Here is a 20,070-nt window from a genome sequence, read left to right as displayed (position 1 = left end):
AGGAATCACTTTCCTTGTCCCTACTCATCAATGATTGAAGCATTTAAAGTGAATGTGTAAAGTAGAAGTAGAATTTTTAATTTCTACAGCAGGACAGAACAAGATTTAAAGAGTTTCAGTTGCAGTTGGATGGATTCAAGAAAGGGTTCTTGTCATTCTAGAACAAGAGGTCTAGATCTGGATTACTGGAGTACCCAGGTAGTTTTAAGAAGCCTTCTCTGATCCTTGACCTAGCACTTTCAAATGCATCCCACCCATTCTTCTACTCTGGGGTACCCTGAAGTTAATTCCTCCCCTTTGTATTATGTTTATAATTTCTATTGCTGTAAGCATCTTAAACCTATGTATTTACTTGGCAGTCTTCCATGTTGAGACAGATTCTTACTCATCTTGGTCTCCCCCATTGCTTGGCTCAGAGTCCAATAAAGATGTGTACATAGATAAACAATCTAATAATTACTATCTTGGATAAACTGAAGGGAGTTTCATTTCGGACAAAAGCATAGGATAATCTGGCATTTTTTTAAAACAAAATTCTGAATTTTTATAAAACTTGGTAAAAACAGTGTTTCAAACTATATAGTCACCAGAGTACAGAGTTATCAAAAATGCATGCACATCCCTTGGCATCTCCCAGCATTGTGTTTCCATATAATATATATCTTCATAGCAAACTACTTCATTTACAGCTCTTAAAAGTCTAGAAAAATGTGTTCTGATCTAATCAAATGACTGACTGTTAACTTTTGTTTAAAGGTAAATTCTATAACCAACTCAAGGCCACGGGGATGATACTTACATTAGCCAAATGAGCAAGTTCTATCTCCAGAAATGAATCAGTTGTTTTGGGTTCAGGCCTTATTGTGACCACGATGATTTTGGAATTGACAACAGTGTAATTTCTGAAACACAGTAATTATGATTAAAAGGAGAAAGGATCAATGACATGTATAAATTCCTACTGCTCAGTACATGTTGGGATGCATGTTAAATAAATATATCCCAACGTATCTTAAGGAAAGCAGAGAAACATTGGGCAAACAGATTTAAAGAATGATACTAGAGTACTACTCATGGAAAGCTACAGTTATTTCTTCTTATAAACAAACCCTATTTGGAACTAGAAAACTTTGAAGGGGAGAAAGCTATTGCTGACTGTTAGCATTTTAGATGCAAGGAAGATGAAAAAGCAGCAGCACTGACAAGCTTTCGATTACTTAAATCTGATTCACCTACAAGAGAGATGGATTGTGAATTCACACCTTCAGGCAATCTTTAAATGAATATAATCCATTTATCTCAAGGTGGACTTAACAGTTTTGTTCTCCAGGAGACCAAATATTCTTGTAGAGTGCTATCTTGGCGTTTTTTAGACTATCTCAAAATTCATTAAGATGAATAATTGGAATGTGGTTTAGCATGAAAGCAAGCAGAGTTTAAATATAAGTAAATGCTGTTGCTAATCACTGACTATCATTCACTTCAGCAATACAGACTTACAGGCTGCTGCTTTATTTCAATATGCTCCACGTAAGGAATACATTTAAAATATCTTACCAATTACAGTTCACTCACAAAGAAGTTTTAAATATATTTACAAGCTACAAAAAATTATCCATAAACATAAACATATAAAACAGAACCAACTCTTTCTTGTACATACAGGTTTTTATCCAACATGTATAAAATGCCACATATCACCTCTTATTTAGACATTCAACGTTTTATTATACTTTTAGCTATATATATTTCTTCCATCCTTTCTTTTTGATTTGAAACAAAACAGAGCATGTTCCTCCATAGAACATGTACTATCCTGGGGAATCTGTAACAGGTATCAAAGATGAAGTCATTTAATTTTTCTCTCTTTTTTGTTGCTTAAAGCATTATTTATAGATAATAAAATTCACCAATTTTAAGTGGGCAGTTTGATGCTTTTATAATTGTTAGTACCATGCAAGCACCACCAAATCAAGATGGATAGCCGATCCCCTCACCTTGAACACTTTCCTTGAGCTCTGTGCATCTGATCCCCTCCTGCTCCCAAGGTTCCAGGCAACAATGAACACGTTACCTCTATAATCATGCCTTTTTTAGAATTTCATTTAAATAGAATCGTACAGTACAAAGACCTTCATGTTTGACTTAATTCACTTAGCATAATGTTTCTGAATTCACCATTTTGTTTCTCTTTATAGGAGACTATTATTCCATGATATGGCTATAACACAGTTTGTGACCTACTCATCAATTAAGTAAGCAACCTGTGTGTTACTTCTGATTTTTAGCTTTTATGAATAGTACTATTCATATTTGGCTATTATGAATAATTGGCATACAAACTTTCTACATAGACATGTGCTTTCATATGTTTGGGGTAAATACCTAGGAGTGGAATTGCTTGATCATGTCGTAAAAGCATGTTTAATCTTATAAGTAAATGCCACACTGTTTCCCAAAATGGCTGTACCATCAAAATCATATAATTCTAATAATGTAGAACAATGTTGAACCTCACATTCTTTGTGCAAATCTTTTCTCTAGTGGGATGGTCTTTACTGTGATATTTCACCAGAAAAAAATGATAACTCTGCCGCCATGAGGAATTTACTGTATTTAGTAATAGAGGAACTATTAACATATTTTGAGTTGAATAACATTTTTTAGCCCATCTCTCATGTATCAGTAATGTCAAATAACAAATTCTTAAACACTCAGGAAGCTTCATGGTATCTAGCCTAACAGTAAAAAGTAAAGAGCAAAAAGGTATAAATTTGACTTTATATTTCTTAGGGGAAGGTAGCTGCAAACCCCAGAGAGGGCTGGTTAACTGTCCTTTATTTCATTTAATACTAATTGAAGGTCAGTTGCATTGAGAGTGATATGAAGGTAAGCTCTAAATGCCAAGTTCCCTTTGCAAATTTATTGTTCCCTATTTCTCTAAGTGTTCAGAGGATCAAGTGAGAACAGATGGAATTAACAAAGCTGTGAGATGATACTGGGCAGCTAATTATATTAGCAGATATGATAGGATTCTCAGAGAATGACAAGGTGTATATAACTTGGGGTTGGAGAAAATGTTTGTCTGTCACCACCAAAAAAATTATGGTGGGTTCTCCCAGAGAACAGTCCTGAGCACACAGATGCAAGTTCCTTTCCCAAATTAGCCTGAATATGTTTGAGTTCTGGTATGGTTACCTTGAAACAAAAATATTTACATGTCACTATAATTCATTTTGCCTTTTTATTCCGGTTCTATTTATACTCCCATTTCTCTGCTATAAATAAACCCAATGTTAATTTAACTTAACTTCTAATTTTAATTAATAAATGTTAGTTAAATTTGATGGTATATAGATATTTTGTATTATTTTAAAGTTGTGTAAGTGGATCATTTACCAGAAAATACAGATGTGAGTACTCCAAACAGGAATTTATAATTTTGTCAAGATATTTATGAAGCTCTCTCTGTGTGTTTGGGCATGTGGGAATTTTGACCCTGGGAAACTGGGGTATAGAAAGCAAAGCAGCTACGATGAGCAGCCTTCTGTAGGGTATGTTGCTCTGTGTCAGGTTTATCAGCTTCTCAACTGGGCTTGTGGAGATGACCCCTAGAAGACAGAGCCCACCTTAGGACTTTTGCTCTGTGTGTGTGTACGTGCGTGTGTGTGTGAACTTATTTAATATTCAACTGGGAAAGGATGCATGCCAGTATAATTATGCAGATGGATGTTCTCATCACATTCATGTACTACCCTCCCTCACCTTGTCCTACTAATATGTTACGATCTCTACCACAACATCCATTAATATGTATGTCTCCTTCCACATGATTATAAGTTCAATGAGGGCAAGATTTCTATCTAGCATTTATATATCCTCATTTGCATTATGCTTTGCACATTTTAGTGCTAATACATGTTTAAATATCATATTAAATAAACACATAGTAAGCAAAAATATCAAACTTTTGACCAAGCTGGGTTAAAATGTAATGCCATTATCATGGTATTAAAATGCCTGATGAAGGAAAAATAAGCAAATTTACATTACGCAGTGGGTCCCTTTTTAAAAAGTGTACAGTGTGTGAAATTATCTTTAATTTATTCTATCAATTTATTCTAATTTGCATAAGTGGGTAGCTGGCTCCTTATGTGCCATGTCAGGCTTTGTGATCTACTAATGCTTCCTGGCTGGGTACACATTTATATTCACTGCAAGGAAAGCAGATCTGATAGCCAAATGGATTTCATGACTAAAACAATAAAGTTCTTTTCTGTTCTTGAGATTTGTGCTAGTTGGTTTGGCTAAAACATTTAAAAATGTGTAGAGTTATTCATTCAAAGGACACCCAAGTTATTCTTCACAATTATTACAAAGGCTTAAGGCACTTAGTGTACATTAACCATATCTTAAAAAGAGTAAAAAAGTGACTACAAAATGGAATGTAGCTGTTTACAAGAGACTCACTTCAGGTATAAGGACATACACAGGCTGAAAGTGAAAGATGGAAAATGATGGCCATACAAATGGTAACCAAAAGAAAGCAGAGATGGCCATATTTGTAATGGACAAAATAGACTTTAAGTCAAAAACCAAAATAAGAGACAAAGAAGAACATTATATACTGACAAAAGGGCCAGTTTGCCAGGGAGATATAACAATTATAAACATATACATATCTAACAGCAGAGCACCCAAATATTTGAAGCAAGTGTTGACAGAATGAAAGGGAAAAACAGACAGCAACACAAAAATAGCAGATTTCAATTCAATACCCCAGTTTCATAATGGATAAATCAACCAGATAATCGATCACTAAAACAGAGGACATGAACAACACTATAGATCAGTTGGATCTAACAGACATATAAAGAACACCCTATCCAACAACAGCAGAATATATGTTATTCCCAAGTGCATATAGAGTATTCTCCAGGATAAATCATGGGTGATGCCACAAAAAGAGTCTTAACAAATTTAAGATGGTTGAAATCATACTTAGTATCTTTCCTGACCACAGTGGAATGAAACTAGAAATTGAAGGCAAAAAAAAAAAACTGGAAAATTCACAAATATTAGGCAATTAAATAAAACACTCTTGAACAATCAATGGACCAAAGGACAGATCACAAGAGAAACTAAAAAAATCTTGAGACAAATGATGATGAAAACACAACATATCGAAACTAATGGGATACAGCAAAAGACTAAGAAATATATAGGGGTAAATGCTTCCATTTAAAAAGAAGAAAGATCTCAAGTCAACAACCTAATTTTATTTCACAGAACTAGAAAAAAACAACAATAAACTAAAACCAAAGTTAGCAGAAAGAACAATAAAGATTAAAGCAGAAACAAATAGGGAATAGAAAAACAATAGAAAATATCAACCAAAATAAGAGTTAGTTGTTTGGAAAAAAAAAAATCAACAAAATTGACCAACTCTTAACTAGAATAACTAGTAAAAGAGAGAAAACTAAAATAACAAAAACCAAAAATAAAGAGAGGAGACATTACAACTAATGCCACAGAAATAAAAAAGGTTACAAGAAACAACTATAAACAATTACATGCCAATGAACTGGATAATTTAAAAGAAATTCTTATAAACATAAAAGCTGCCAAGACTAAGATTCAAGAAGAAATTTAAAAATGTAACAGACCTATAACTAGTAGAGATTGAATCTGTAATCAAAACCTCCCAACAAAGAAAAGCCCAAAAAGAGATGGCTTCGCTGGAATAATTCCATCAAACACGTAAAGAAGAATTAACATCAGCTCTTCTCAAACCTTTCCAAAACATTGAAGAGGAGGACATACTTCCAAACTCACTTTATGAGACCCTCCTACCAAAATCAGAAAAAGATACAAGAAATGAAAACTACGGGCCAATATTCCTGATGAAGAGTGATGCAAAAAAAAAAAAAAATCCAAACAAAATACTAGCAAATTAAATTCAACAACACATTAAAAATATCATACAACATTGATCAAGTGGGAATTATTTCTGGGATGCAAGGATGGTTCAACATATGAAAATCAAGGTAATATACCACATTAACAGAATGGAGGACAAAAGTAATGTGATCATTTCAATTGATGCAGAAACAACATTTGAAAAAAAAATCATTTTTTCAGGATAAAAACTCTCAACAAATTAGGCATAGAGGGAAAGTATCTCAACATAGTAAGGACCATGTATGAAAAACCCACAGCCAACATTATACTCAATGGTGAAAAACTGAAAGTGTTCACTGTTAGATCAGGAACAAGGCAAGGATGCCATCTATTGCCACTTCTATTCAACATAGTATTGCATTCCTAATCAAAGCAATTAGGTAAGAAAGAGAAATATAAGGCAACCAAATGGGAAAGGAAGAAGCAAAATTACCTCTGTTCAAGGTGAAATGATCTTATATGAAGAAAACCCTAAAGATTCCACAGAAAAAACCTGTCAGAACTAATAAACAGGGGCACCTGGGTGGCTCAGTCGTTAAGCGTCTGCCTTTGGCTCAGGTCACGATCCCAGCGTTCTGGGATTGAGCCCCGCATCAGGCTCCCTGCTCAGCGTGAAGCCTGCTTCTCCCTCTCCCTCTCCCCCTGCTTGTGTTCCCTCTCTCACTGCCTCTCTCTCTGTCAAATAAATAGATAAATTCTTAAAAAAAAAGAACTAATAAGCAAATTCAGCAAAGTTACAGGATACAACATTTACACTCAAAAATCAGTTGCTTTTCTATACACTAACAAACAATCCAAAAAGTAAATTAAAGAAACAAATCTATTTGTAATAGAATCAAAAAGAATAAAATACTTAGGAATGAATGTAAGGAAGACTTTTAAGCCGAAACCAAACAAACAAAAAATCTTGCTGACAGAAATCAAAGAAGACACAAATAAATGGGACAATGTCCCATGTTCATGAATTTGAAGACTTAATATTGTTAAAATGTTGGTACTACCTAAAGCAATCTACAGATCACTGCAATTCCTATCAAAAATCCCAATGACATTTTTTTTACACAAAAAGAAAAAAAATCCTGAAATTCATATGGATTGTCAAAAAACTGAATAGTCAAAACAATCTTCACCAAGTATGACAAAGCTAGAGGCCTCATGTTTCCTTATTTCAAAACATATTGCAAAGCTACAGTAAGCCAAAACAGTATGGTACTGGAATAAAGACAAGTGATAGACACATAAACCAAATGAATAGAATAGAAAGCACAGAAATTAACCCTCTCATATAGACTCAAATTATCTTTGACAATGGTGCTGAGGCTACACACAATGGGGAAAAGATACTCTGTTCAACAAATGATGCTGGGAAAACTGGACATCCACATGCAAAAGAATAGAGTTAGATCCTTACGTTCTGCCATATAACAAAATTATCTCAAATAGATTAAAGATCTAAACATAAGACTTGAAACTATAAAACTCTTAGAAGAAAACAGGGATAAAGTTTCATGACATTGAATCTGGCGATGATTGCTTTGATGTGATACCAAAAGCATAGGCAACAAAAGCTAAACTAGATAAATGATACTACATCAAACTTAAAAACTTCTGTGCAGTATATAAGCAATAGAGTGAAAAGGCAATCTATGGGAGAAGAAAGAATATTTATAAGCCATATATCTGTCAAAGGGCTAATATTGAGAATATATAAAGAAATCCTAAAACTCAACAACAAAAACAAACAATAGGATTACAAAAAAGGGCAAAAGACTTAGACATCTCTCCAAACATGATATAGAGATGGCCAATAAATATATGAAAAGATGCTCAACATCACTAATTATCAGGGAAATGCAAATCAAAACCACAATGAGGTATTTCATACCTATTAGGATGGCTACTATCCAAACAAACAAACAAACAAAACAAAACAAAACAATTAAAAAACCAGAAAATAACAAGTGTTGGCATTGTTATGGAGAAATTGGAAGCCTTATGCACTGTTGGTGGGAATGTAAAAATGCTATGGAAAACAGCATGAAGATTCTTCAAAAAATCAAAAGTATAATTAGCATATGATGAGGAAATCCCACTTTTGTTTTTTGGTTTTTTTTTTTAAAGATTTTATTTATTTATTCGACAGAGATATAGACAGCCAGCGAGAGAGGGAACACAAGCAGGTGGAGTGGGAGTGGAAGAAGCAGGCTCATAGCGGAAGAGCCTGATGTGGGGCTCGATCCCACAACACTGGGATCACGCCCTGAGCCGAAGGCAGGCGCTTAACCGCTATGCCACCCAGGTGCCCCATTGAAATCCCACTTTTGGATATATATTCAAAAGAACTGAAAACACAATCTCAAAGAGATATTTACACACCCTTGTTTATTGCAGCACTATTCATAATAGCCAAGAGGTGGAAGCATCCTAAATATTTATTGATAGATCATAAAGAAAATATGGTATATACCAACCATGGAATATTATGCAGCCTTAAAAAAGAAGAAAATTCTGCTGCATGCTCCAACAAAGATGAACATTGAAAACATTATGCTAAGTGAAACCAGTCACACACACACACACACACACACACACACACACAAAACAAAAACAAAACAAGTAATGCATAATTTCACTCCTATAAGGTACCTAAAGTAGTCAAAATTTTAGAAACAGGAAGACTCCAGAGGTTGGGAGGAGGTAGAAAAAAAGGATGTTGTTGTTCAAAGAGTATACAGTTTCAATTTTGCAAAACAAAAAAGCTCTAGAGATTTGTTGCACAATAAGGTGCATATGGTTTACACTACTATTCTGTGCATCTTAAGATGGGTAAATTTCATCTTATGGGTTTTTTATCACATTAAAGAAAATGCACTGCAGTGTTACAAATAAACATCAGTGGAGAGGACTGTGGAACTTATTGTGCAAATAAAGGATAACCAGACAAGGTACAGTAAAAAGATGTTAACGGTTTAATAAAAATTATTAAAATTACTGTAGCCTCTTTCCATTTTTAGAATTAGTTTTCATAATTTCAAACAAGCCCTCTAGTTTAAATAAAACCAAAACAAAATAGATGATTTCATATATTCTAGGAACTGGGACTTCATCAAAATGATTAAATTAAATATATTTGCTTTTAAAACTTAAATCAGCTGATAGCTGCTAAAAAGTAGGATTGGGCTAATTTTGAGCTTTAAAACTCATCAGAATTTCAAGGTAGGTTTACTAAGGGATGTAACACCTAAAACTACAGAGAAGCTAAGTGATCAGGGATTTAAATTCACTTTCAAAAGGTATAGCCAAATAAAACTCAGATTTTTGTAAATAATATACTGAATGCATAATAATATTTTGTAATATTAGTCACGCAAATTTGTTATTCCCATAGATAATTTTAATTTCTAGTGTCCTCACAATAGGATATTATAAAAAGATACAGAATATCACAAAACTGCAATATGTCATTGAAAACTCAGAATGAAGAAGCAAGATCCAAGGTTTGTTCAGGTCCTGAAACTGAAGAACAGGTGCTCTTAAGAGAACTCAACAATTTCAGGTTGATTGCCTTCAGAATGTATGGGTTTAAAAGTAATTACGTTTTCATTTTTTGATTATTTTTAATATAATTTAGTTCAATTGCTTTTCCCATTTGCTTTTAATTCCTATAATATACGAACTCAAATGAGTTCCATTTGCTAAATATGAAAAAAATTCACGTCATTTATCTTTATTAGGTTGGTGCACCTGACAGCAAATTCGTGTGGTTTTGCATTATTGAAACTTTTTTTTTCCTTTTCGAAAGATAATTTTCAAATGACTACTGGCTTATGAGAACATTGTTGCTTTTTGTTCATCTGTATTTTTCCTGGGATTTTAATACTATAGTGGAATTTGCATATAATTTTAATTAGATCCTTTACAATGTCGTGAATGTTAATAGCTACATTAAAATGCTCTTTTTTTTTTAACAGAACTGTATCTTCCACATGTCCTAAAGGAAAACTACACATTGCTCCTATACTCAAAAGTATTGTGATTTCCTATAAAACTGGAATCTGACTTAAATGAGTCAGAAAATGGACTGTTTACAACCGTTTCTTAAACGCTAGCTTGAGTGTATGAATGGGTACACTTTTCTTTTTTTTCTTAGAGATAATTTCTGTACCATAAATTCCTAGAAGTGGCTGCATCAATGACAAGGCATTTTTAAAGCCTCTGGATATTGCCAAATTGTCCTACTGAAAGGTTATTACAGTTAAAAAAAAAAAAAAAACAACAAACCCTTGCCCGAGGTTTGCGAGCTTGTCAGGCTGTGAGTGGTTGTTACTTTCTTGACTTGAGTGGGTGATATGTGTGGGTGGCCTCACCTCTCCCAAAAGACCCTGGCCTCTGCTGGTCAGACTTCATTCCAAAAATGGTCATGAGGAGCAGGGAAGAGTGACAGCCTCACACCTTGATGTCAGTAGTCTGGGTTGGGGCCACCAAGTTGACCCCCAAGTATCCTTGAGTTTGTTCATACACGGTCACCTCCTCCTTGACTTTAGAAGATTTTCTGCATAAGAGCAATATGTATTCACACTGATATCAAAGTGCACAGTTTGTACTGCTCAAAGGAATCGATACTAGCCTCACAGAGGCAGCAAGGCAGTGAAAGTGTCCTGGTTTGGGCAGAGAAGACTTAAGTTGGATTAGAACTCAGTCACCTGCTGGACACGCAATCTTGGGTAGGTCATGGAACTAATAAGGAGGTCAGTTACTCATGTGAAAAATTAGAATTCTAGATGGTACTAACCTTTAAAGGACCTTGCAGCACTAATATCCTGGTTCTATCCTTTTTGACTATCAAAAACTATTCTAAGAAGGATAAAAGTGGAAGGCTGAGAACAGCACATATTTAGTTTGGACTTAAGTAGAGCACATTCCCTCAGTTGAAGGGGCAATCTGATCTACTTAATTGTAAAAGGGAAGACAATCAAACAGCAAAATAAAAATTGCCACTCCAAGAATAGCTGAATGCATATTAGGGCAAGAGAAGAAATCTCTAAATAAAAGAGTCAACATGAAAAGTTATTTCTGCCTATGTATGAAGGGAAATTTCTAAATCATATCTATTCAAAACATTACATCAAGTTCTTCCTAGTCCCCATGAGAGAAATTATGCAAAGTATTGTTTTGAAAATGATTATATCAAAATATAAAATTTCTGGAAACTTAACAGCAAGCCTAACATTATTCAGTGTATGGGAAACTTGGCTCCAATAGTTTCAACAGACAATTAGTAAAATGATCACTCAGGAAAATGTGTCATGAAAATTTGGTAAATAACTAAACATAAAGAGCAAATTTGTGTATTTTTTCATGTTGAATTGGAAGATATTCCCTTTCCTACTGGGTTCAATTCACATAGTTCAATTTATAAGTAAAACAACAAGCTATATGTATTTTATTCCTCTGTTCCTATCATATTTGTATGGCATGTGCACTAAATGTCTATGTACTTTATTATTTTAAAAATGGCTTATGTAGAATATTCTATCAGATAAGACAATTACTTATTCCAGCAAACATTTCTTGGACCTTTACTATTTATTAAGTACTGCTCTAGAGTTTCGACAGTAGAGAAGATTTAAAAAATTCAGACAGTAAGGTTAGCCAGGTTGCTACTTAGTAAATATTTGTTCAGTGACTCAAACAAAGACATCACCCTTGTCCTTTAAAAGGCTTATTCTTATTTAGAAGATCTATCATTGGTATGGTTACTAACTCAACTTTCTGGAATAGTTTTTTGAAAAGGAGAAGAAAAAAAAACAAGACTGAGAATGCTTCCTTACATTATTTTTACTGTATAAAATAAAAGGAAATGTGTTGTAAATGCTAATATTTCACCTTTGAAATAGTACCTAAACAAACATTTCATTCTGAGCATTCCATTGTCATTATTTCCAGTCTAAATGTGAATATTATTTTCCTATAGTCATTTACTTAATTACTTTATACATAAAAAGTGTGAGTGGGTATGCATATTCATAATTCTTTCATATAGGTTGTTAAGGACTTTAAGCTAAAGAATACATCAGAACTGCACAGTTCTGCGATTTTACTGCAATAAAGACAAGGAATTTTTGAAGTTGGAAAGAACCTTTGAGTGCAACCCCACAATATACATATAAAAAACGTCAATAACTTGCCCCCAGATTTGAATCTGTTTGCGTCACAGGTGGTATTAGGGGAGCCACTGCTCTGGACTATGCCCTGCTTTATCCATTAAATCATTCATAACATGCCCATTAGTCTACCCTAAATAAATTTTCAATTCCCTTAACTATAAATTTATGAAACATGGAATGGCCTGGCTTCAGTTGGGTGAGTGAGTTCTATGGTATGAGGCAAAACAAGATTAATCATAATGCAACTTTGTTAGACATGCAGGAGAAAAACTAATTCACAATCTAAAGCCTTTTATGTTGAGTATTTTGTTTGCATTCACTATATCCCTCAGCAGCAAATAGGGTGAATAATGCACATCAAGGTGTTTATTTTATTTGGTGCTTATATTTTAAAGTTGAACAGAAGGCAGACAATTTCTGAGTGACTGGACAAGTTTATTAATTTCTTTTATGTGAAATTAAAATTAAAACCCAAGTCCTCTGATTTTAAGTTAGTGTCTAGTCTAGAGTTCTTGAAAGACTAGCTTCATACAAATGAACCCCTATGGAAATAAGGGTCTAACTTTGAGTATCTGGGTACATTTAACTTGAGCATATTTCTTTTCAAATGAACATCATACACAAAGTTAGAGGCAGTGTAAGTATAAATCCATTTTATCTGTAATTGTGCACACCAATGTGTTTTAACAAAACCAGTGGAAAATTTGGTAGTAAACTCATTAGTTTTGAAAATCTGTTATTGGTAGAACAAAAGCAAACACAGACCGATTCAAATTCAGAAAGCCCAAATTCCATCCAGAGAAGAAGGGAGTTAAAGAAAACTCAACTTCCCATAGTTGTCTCTTTGATTGAAGGAGAACCTTCATTACAGCTGGATATTTACCGACTGTATTAATAATTTGCTGCACATGGAAAGATTTCCTCCAGAGAATCATGACTAGTCACCGCTGCTGCTGAAAACTTAGTTGCTTCCTTGCAAGGCCTTTTTTCTGCTGGACTGAACTCTAATTGTGTTTATTTATGAGACTATTTGTTATGCTCCTGGTATAACTGTACACATCATTCTCAGTCTTTCCTCCCTAAAGATTTGCTTTATTCATAAGGGTGTGAGTAAGAGCTCACTGCAAATGTGGCTGTGTTTAACTAAAACCAAAAACAAAAAAACTTGGTCTCAGTCATCCAGAAGGAGATGGGGTGGAGGAAACAGGTCATCATGAGTGATAGCATCTCTACCCAAGTAGGTGTGAATGATGTTTTCTGTGAGATCAAGTAAAGTAGGTAAGACAACAGAGCAAATAAATTAATGTTCATAGAATTACTATGTGTAATGGTTTCTTTTTATGTCTGGGAGGAAAGAAATCAATGGATTTCTTCCAGAAATAGTCCTCTAATTTAACAACAGCATTTTTTCTTAATGTAGCTATAATTGAATATTTATTTAGAGGCAAATTGAGATCTTGCGCAAATGAAGAACAAAGCATGCATTCCCAGTCATCATGGCACTCCTCTAATTTCATGTAATGTTGATGAACAGTACCATTAAGTGCAAATAAAGAGAGAAGACAGATTAATTTTAAAACAACCCATTCTACTACAGAGACTTGAGGGTTTTTTTTTTCCTTAATTTTTTTTTCCTCAGTCTTAAGGCAAGTCATGATTAGTTACAAAAGAATTGCAGGGGTATAATCAGAGACCAAAATTGTCTTTTCTAGTTGTTTTGAAGTGCATAATATGCTAATAAGCTGTTCATTAAATGGGTATTTTCTACTTAATTTAAGAAAAAGTCCTTTGTATTAACAAAGCTTGTTTGACTATTTTCATAGAATGAGCTATAATCACATTTTTGGAATAATTTACAAAGATTATAACAGCTTATTACTTCATAGCTTACCTCAAAGTGGGCAAAATTAGATCTAAGTTTTTGTACAGGACTGCTCCAAGAACAAACACCAATGATTCATCTAATTCTAGAAAAAATGAAATTAAAAATATTAGTGAAACGACAAGAAAAATACTGTCTTCTACAACTTTAATCTGTTCATGACAAGGGGATTCCAGTATTTGCTGATGCAAAGATGAGTAGAAGAAACGCCTACATAACCATGCATGGGGCAGATTTGCCCACACACCATACATGGTAACTTAAAAAGATGAGTTCTCTGCGCTTTTGTGTCATCTGAAGTAACCTTCCTTCACCAGGCTGAGACAGGAGGCTACTCAGTTGCAGCGAAGGAGTTTGAATTCCCAGTGATACGGGGAAAGAGAGACAATTTTCTTCTGGAGCTCTAAGCTAGAAGGTCAAATCTCCAAGGTAAAAAGCAAGACTCAGATGTCGCTGTCAAAAGTAGCCACTAATTTTAGAGGTTGCTGAAGATGTTCTTAAAACTGAATTTTTTTCTTAAATTTGCTTTCAGACACCAAAATAATATCTACAAACCAAAGTAAAAGTGAGGAAGAAATAAAAAATGACTGTGGAAATGCAACATGTTTCCACACTAAAATTAAAATATTACACCACATGCTTTCCACTGAGATAAAACTGTCAATCCTGAAACTTAACCACGCCAAGCTCAGGTCTAGAATTTGCACTTGTATTTTTTTTTTTTTACCATTTTAATAGATCCTTTCCTCCATTAAATTCAGATTTAAAGATCCAATGTCAGTTTTCTGTATTTACAAAATTAGTTTAGAATCATGATTGTAGACTGTTACTAAGTTGTTTGACACAAGCAAATTTATATCTAGTGTACTATTAAACGATCTTATTAGAAATGTTTTGTTCAAAGCTCAAATTATTTCACATATTTACCTTTTGATGACACAGGAGTAAAGATGCTTTTTGGAATGACTACCCTGTCTTCTGAGTTTCTTGCCCAGTCAACCATTCCCTTCCGTCCTTTCATTGGGAAGTTGATGTCTGTTAGAACAGAGGCTGCAGGAAGCCTCTGAATGCTAGCCACTATTAAGAAAGAAGTAATAATGTTAACTAAGAGCTTTCAGTGTAATCAAAATTGACCAAATTAAACTTTGAAATATATTCAAAATAAAATTTTGAGATAAAATTATATTTATCAGAGCCAGAAAACACACTTATATCTTATTATTAGACAATTTTCATGAAGATTGACAATTCTTTTACCTGTCAACCTAGATTTCTGTTCCTTTCTAGAAGAATCAGGTACTGACGGTCAATGGAGTGTATTCTGAGAGGACCAGCGTGTACTGCCACTGGTTGTTCACAGCTGACCTCCATTCCAATTGTCAGAAGTCCATACTGTATTTTTTGCTAAATATTTTGATTAACACACTTGATCCATAGGCTGAAATTTGCATTTAAATCTGAACTTTTTCTTCCGAACACATTTTCTGCATTTACACCTGGATGTTATCTTTAGAACAAATTTTTCATGGATTAAATGGAGGTACCGTGGAGGCACGGAAAGCAAAGCCCTATTGTTCTTGGAGACAGAATTGTCATAATGCAAATAACAAAGCACCTGTAATGCCGTAACCACAGAGCCAAAATCATGTGCAGAAAGGTTTATCAAGTAGATCAAAACACAAAACTTTTAAAACATTCCCCCCAAATTGAAAGTAATAAATGTATACTTTGAATGGAGAATCATGTCTTCACTTACAATAAGTATTTTAATATATATTGAAAAAATCATGAATGATATGTTTGGTAATGCCTGAATATATTTTTTATTATATGTTACAATTACACACATAATGTCATAAAACTATAATGATAAGTACTTAAGCACTTATTGATTATATACATTTCCAATTAAGAAATGTAATTTGTGTAACTTTACATAGGTCCATACTTGTTCTACGTTAAAGCTTCAGGTGTCTCATGGAGGATTTGAATAGAAAGATAATGAAGAAAACTATAGAAGCTATTACAAAAGTAAGCTAAAGTAAGAAACCATTCAGCTCCTCATGAGTGGATTTCACTCTGAAGAAACTTGTAATTTAAATCGAGAGAATGAAAATTAAGAATTTAACAATATTAGTTGTATAAATATATTGCATCACTGGCTTAGATCCAAATTGAAATGGTTATGTATTATTGTACTTTACTAAAGCTCTTTCAGGCTATTATAGACATCCATTATCAGCATAGGATGGAATTTCATTTGGCTTGTAATTTGACATAATAAGCTTAAAAAAGGATTTTGTTACTAAATGTTGAAGGAAAGAGGGTGCTGGGTAACACATAAATTTGTTATGGATGTTAAATGCTGTTTTTGGATAACAGCTATAATTATTTTAGTTTCTTTAATTTTTCAAACAATATAGTCTTTGTTGCCCATAAATAAACTGGTTCACATGTCCTGAAAGGTCCAAATTCTCCACTGCAGATAGATGGACAGGTTAGCAAATTGGTAGCAATGTTCTTCCTTAAGGGTCCTGTGAGCTTTATTCAATCTGCAAAACTAAGTTCATCTTCTTCCAAATCCCCTGACTGTAACTTTGATTTTTCTTGATATTTAGAGGAAATTTAATTCACCTCTTTGCTCTGAAAACTGCTGAAAAGAAATGAAGGTTTTTCTGACTGTCACACAACTGGTTTCTGTTGTAAAGGAAAATAAACAAAAGATAAATTGTTGGACCCTGAAGTCTAATAATCCATCTGTTTTTACACACCTTGGATAGAAAACAAAAATCAAATGAACTAAAAGAAGAAATAACAAATGGAGGAAGCACATTCTGTACCAAATCTATCACTTTATCCTGAACAAATTCTAGCCTAATGTCATACCCTTAAATATACAAAAATGATATAATTACACATGCTTGTATCTCACATGATGAAATGTATTCATTCTTCAATTAAAGGCACATTAGCTATTAAGTTATGACTATATAGATTCGATTGTACTTTTGAACATAGTCTAGATTAAAGAAATATAAAAATCAATTAGGATCACTATTTAATTTGTGCAAAAAGCCCTTTGAATTGCAGTCTTGAGCATAAGGAGGACATAAAAACAAACACTTATTCATTGATTTTAGTAGAAATGTAGTTCTTAAAGATGATATTTTCAATAAATGTATTATCAAAAGGGATATAACTTCATAGACTGATGAGATTCCAATGTTAGCCTTCAAATTATCAGTATACATGGTCTTTAAAATACCAAGTATTTAAAATTATACATCTCTACCTTAAAGCTATCTAGGAAGTTGCCTTAGATGACACCGTGGTTCTTCATGACCCTGACATGATTAACAAGAAAACCTATTTCCATACAGCAGAAATAATTTACAGATGACTTTTAATTCCTTCTTCTTTCAGTTCCTGTACCAGACACTTGGATCAATTCCATCCTCAATCCCTTCCCTCCGTCACCAGGTGTAACTGTCCAAAACCCTTGCGTAAAACTTAGATGCAGTCTTTAGAGAACTGCAAAGCTCAGATGTTAAGTGAATACCAAAGAGGTAAGATTAAAAATGAATGCTTTAAAGTATGCCAAGTTGATACAAATGTGTGTCCAGTGCTGACAAAAGAACATAAATGCAAAGCATAAGTGCACAATCTCCATCCTCTGCTTCTGCAGTAATTGCTGCATCAGAACCAGTCATTGTGGGTCGTTAGATAATAGAGCAACTTCCCTCAAAAATTGAGAAAACGACTTTCTTACAGAGGATTAAAGCGCTTAGAAGAAATCTCAAAGAACACAGTGTCCCTGAGCAAATAGGCACATCTCGAACTCTCCAAGAATTATCCTAAATTCACTGTATCGTGTTTTCATTACAACACTAGATTTGATTTCTTATGCAATAAAAATAGGTGACTCATCACTGATAAACCTTGGAGCAAAACCAGCTCCAATTTTAAAACTTTCCTTTTGAATCTGGATATGCAGCATAAAACTCCTTCTCATCAGAAAGCATAAGGAATTCCTGCAGTTGGGTCTAAAAGCATAAGGATTGTTTATTTGTTTTTGTTTTGCTTTTGGTTCACCAAAGCAGGGTGGAGCCTCTAACCTTGTTCCTGAGGAAAATCATGAGGTTTTAGCACTTTGCCTTAATTGAGGTCCTGGAGAACGAACGGCAGCTCTGTCATGTAACATGTAATGTCATGTCAGGTAATGTGAATGGTCCACATACAAAAGTTGGAGTTAGTTAGCTTGATGCATCAGTTGCTTCATGGAAGGCACGTGGAAGGAAAAGACGAGAGAGCCAAGGTGCGTGCATGAATGCTGGAAGAATGAGCACAATGGGCAAATGAAGGCCAACAGAGGAAAATCACAGTTTACCCGAAGGGCTCAAGTGTGGACTCTGGATCTGGGCCTGGGATTCAAATCTTGATATTTTAGGGTAACTATAATGTCCTGGGTTTTTTGGTTTTTTTTTTTTTCCAGGCCAGTCCCAGTTAACCTCTGTTGTTTTGTATAATTGAGGTTACGTATTTAAAACTTTATATTGAATATATACACATAACCAAAGGCAGAAATTTCACTTAAAATAGAGCTTATCCTTTAGTACTTAAATGTGCCACCCAGGGAGCTGAGGGTTCCTTTTTATTCATTCTCTTTGATTCCTTCCCTCTCTCTTCTCCCCCTACCCCTTCACTTCCTGCTCCTCCTCCTCCTTTTTCTTTTCTTTTCTCTCTCCCTCTCTCTCTCTCTTACCTCCTTCCCTCTGTCTCTCTCCTTTCCCTTTTTCCAACAGAATCTGCCAGAGGGAAGAGGTTGGCTTCTCTGGTTATCTGGTCACATAGAGTCAGCCAGGCTAAAAATCTCCATTAAAAAGGAAAATGACTGTATCTTCAATGACAAATTCGGTATTACCATTGCAGCCAAGGCCACAGTTTGCAAAGAGAACTTCAAAAGCACTACTTTTGTGCAATGACCTAAGTGCTTAGAGCAACAACTCACAGTCTATAAATGAGTAGAGGAAACTCCCAAGGACGGGCACCTTAAAATCAGAAACAAAAATGTAGGTAGATACAGAAATAGAAGTTGAAGAGATGCCTTAAGAGGGATATTGATGTTTCCAAAATATTTAAAGTTTGCATCATTTTTCATGTTGACTCAGAGGGAACAACTTACAAATTGGGTCTTGACTCATCAATATTAGAAAATTGGCTAGTTATCAAAATGGATTTGTTTGTGGAAAACATCATTCAATATTACTAGATGGTCACCCCCACAGTTCTGAAATCCTGTAAGAAAAATATGGCAGGGAAGGAACTCTGCATAAGTGTGTTAGAAAGCAACTGTTAGTTTTGCTTGTGTACCAAAAGCAAGCACAGAGGGGCTGGGAAAGCCTGCATGGAGTGTGATCCCTTGGCCTTTAGCAGCTTAAAAAGCCGCGGTTTCTATATTTGTAGAGCAGTGCTGAGTGCCTTATAAAATACTGAGGGCGTTTGGGAGGGAAGGGAAGGACAGCTGACAGTTATTCATTTATTGAACACTCAACATGACCTCAGCATTTGTTAGCCATTCCTCAATTTATTCAACAAATATATATCAAATGTCTCCTCTGTGCTTGGCACTCTTCTTAGCACAACACTTAGGCAGGTCCTTTACACGTGGTATCTCATTTAATATTTAGAACAACCCTTATTTAATATTTAAAGCAACCCTAGGAGGCATCATTATTATCAGGATCCTCATTGTTATTATCCATACATTCATTTTACAAACGAGGAAGTAGATTCTGTTAAAGTGGTAACATTGTGACTCAAGTCTCAGTTTGCCTACTCAGAAGTATACGATTTTGCACTGTGTGGTGCAATTTGATTTTACCCCAACAAATTAACAGCAAATTTACTTTGTCTTACTGTAATGTTTTTGCACTAAATATAAAAAACAGATGTAATGATTCAAAGAAAGGAAATAAAAGTATTCTCACTTGTGCAACAGGAGATCAAAACTAGATACCATTGAACAATGGTGATTATCAAAAGGAGATATATACAGATATT

General features: G+C 34.3%; 1 protein-coding gene across 5 annotated transcripts in view; it reads right to left on the bottom strand.

Moving 5' to 3' along the window:
• The window catches only part of ADGRB3 (adhesion G protein-coupled receptor B3), a 697,114-nt gene that overhangs the window by 303,347 nt on the left and 373,697 nt on the right, over positions 1-20,070 (bottom strand). For all 5 annotated transcript variants that reach the window (XM_034648079.1, XM_034648080.1, XM_034648081.1 and 2 more), the window contains 3 exons: positions 14,938-15,087; positions 14,020-14,095; positions 800-902 (listed from right to left, as the gene is read on the bottom strand). In XM_034648079.1, the coding sequence (XP_034503970.1) occupies positions 800-902; positions 14,020-14,095; positions 14,938-15,087 (329 nt within the window). The remainder of the gene's footprint in view (positions 1-799; positions 903-14,019; positions 14,096-14,937; positions 15,088-20,070) is intronic.

Source organism: Ailuropoda melanoleuca, chromosome 19 (assembly GCF_002007445.2).
Source record: "Ailuropoda melanoleuca isolate Jingjing chromosome 19, ASM200744v2, whole genome shotgun sequence".
Classification (NCBI taxonomy): Eukaryota; Metazoa; Chordata; class Mammalia; order Carnivora; family Ursidae; genus Ailuropoda; species Ailuropoda melanoleuca.
This window is presented reverse-complemented; position numbering and strand designations above follow the sequence as displayed.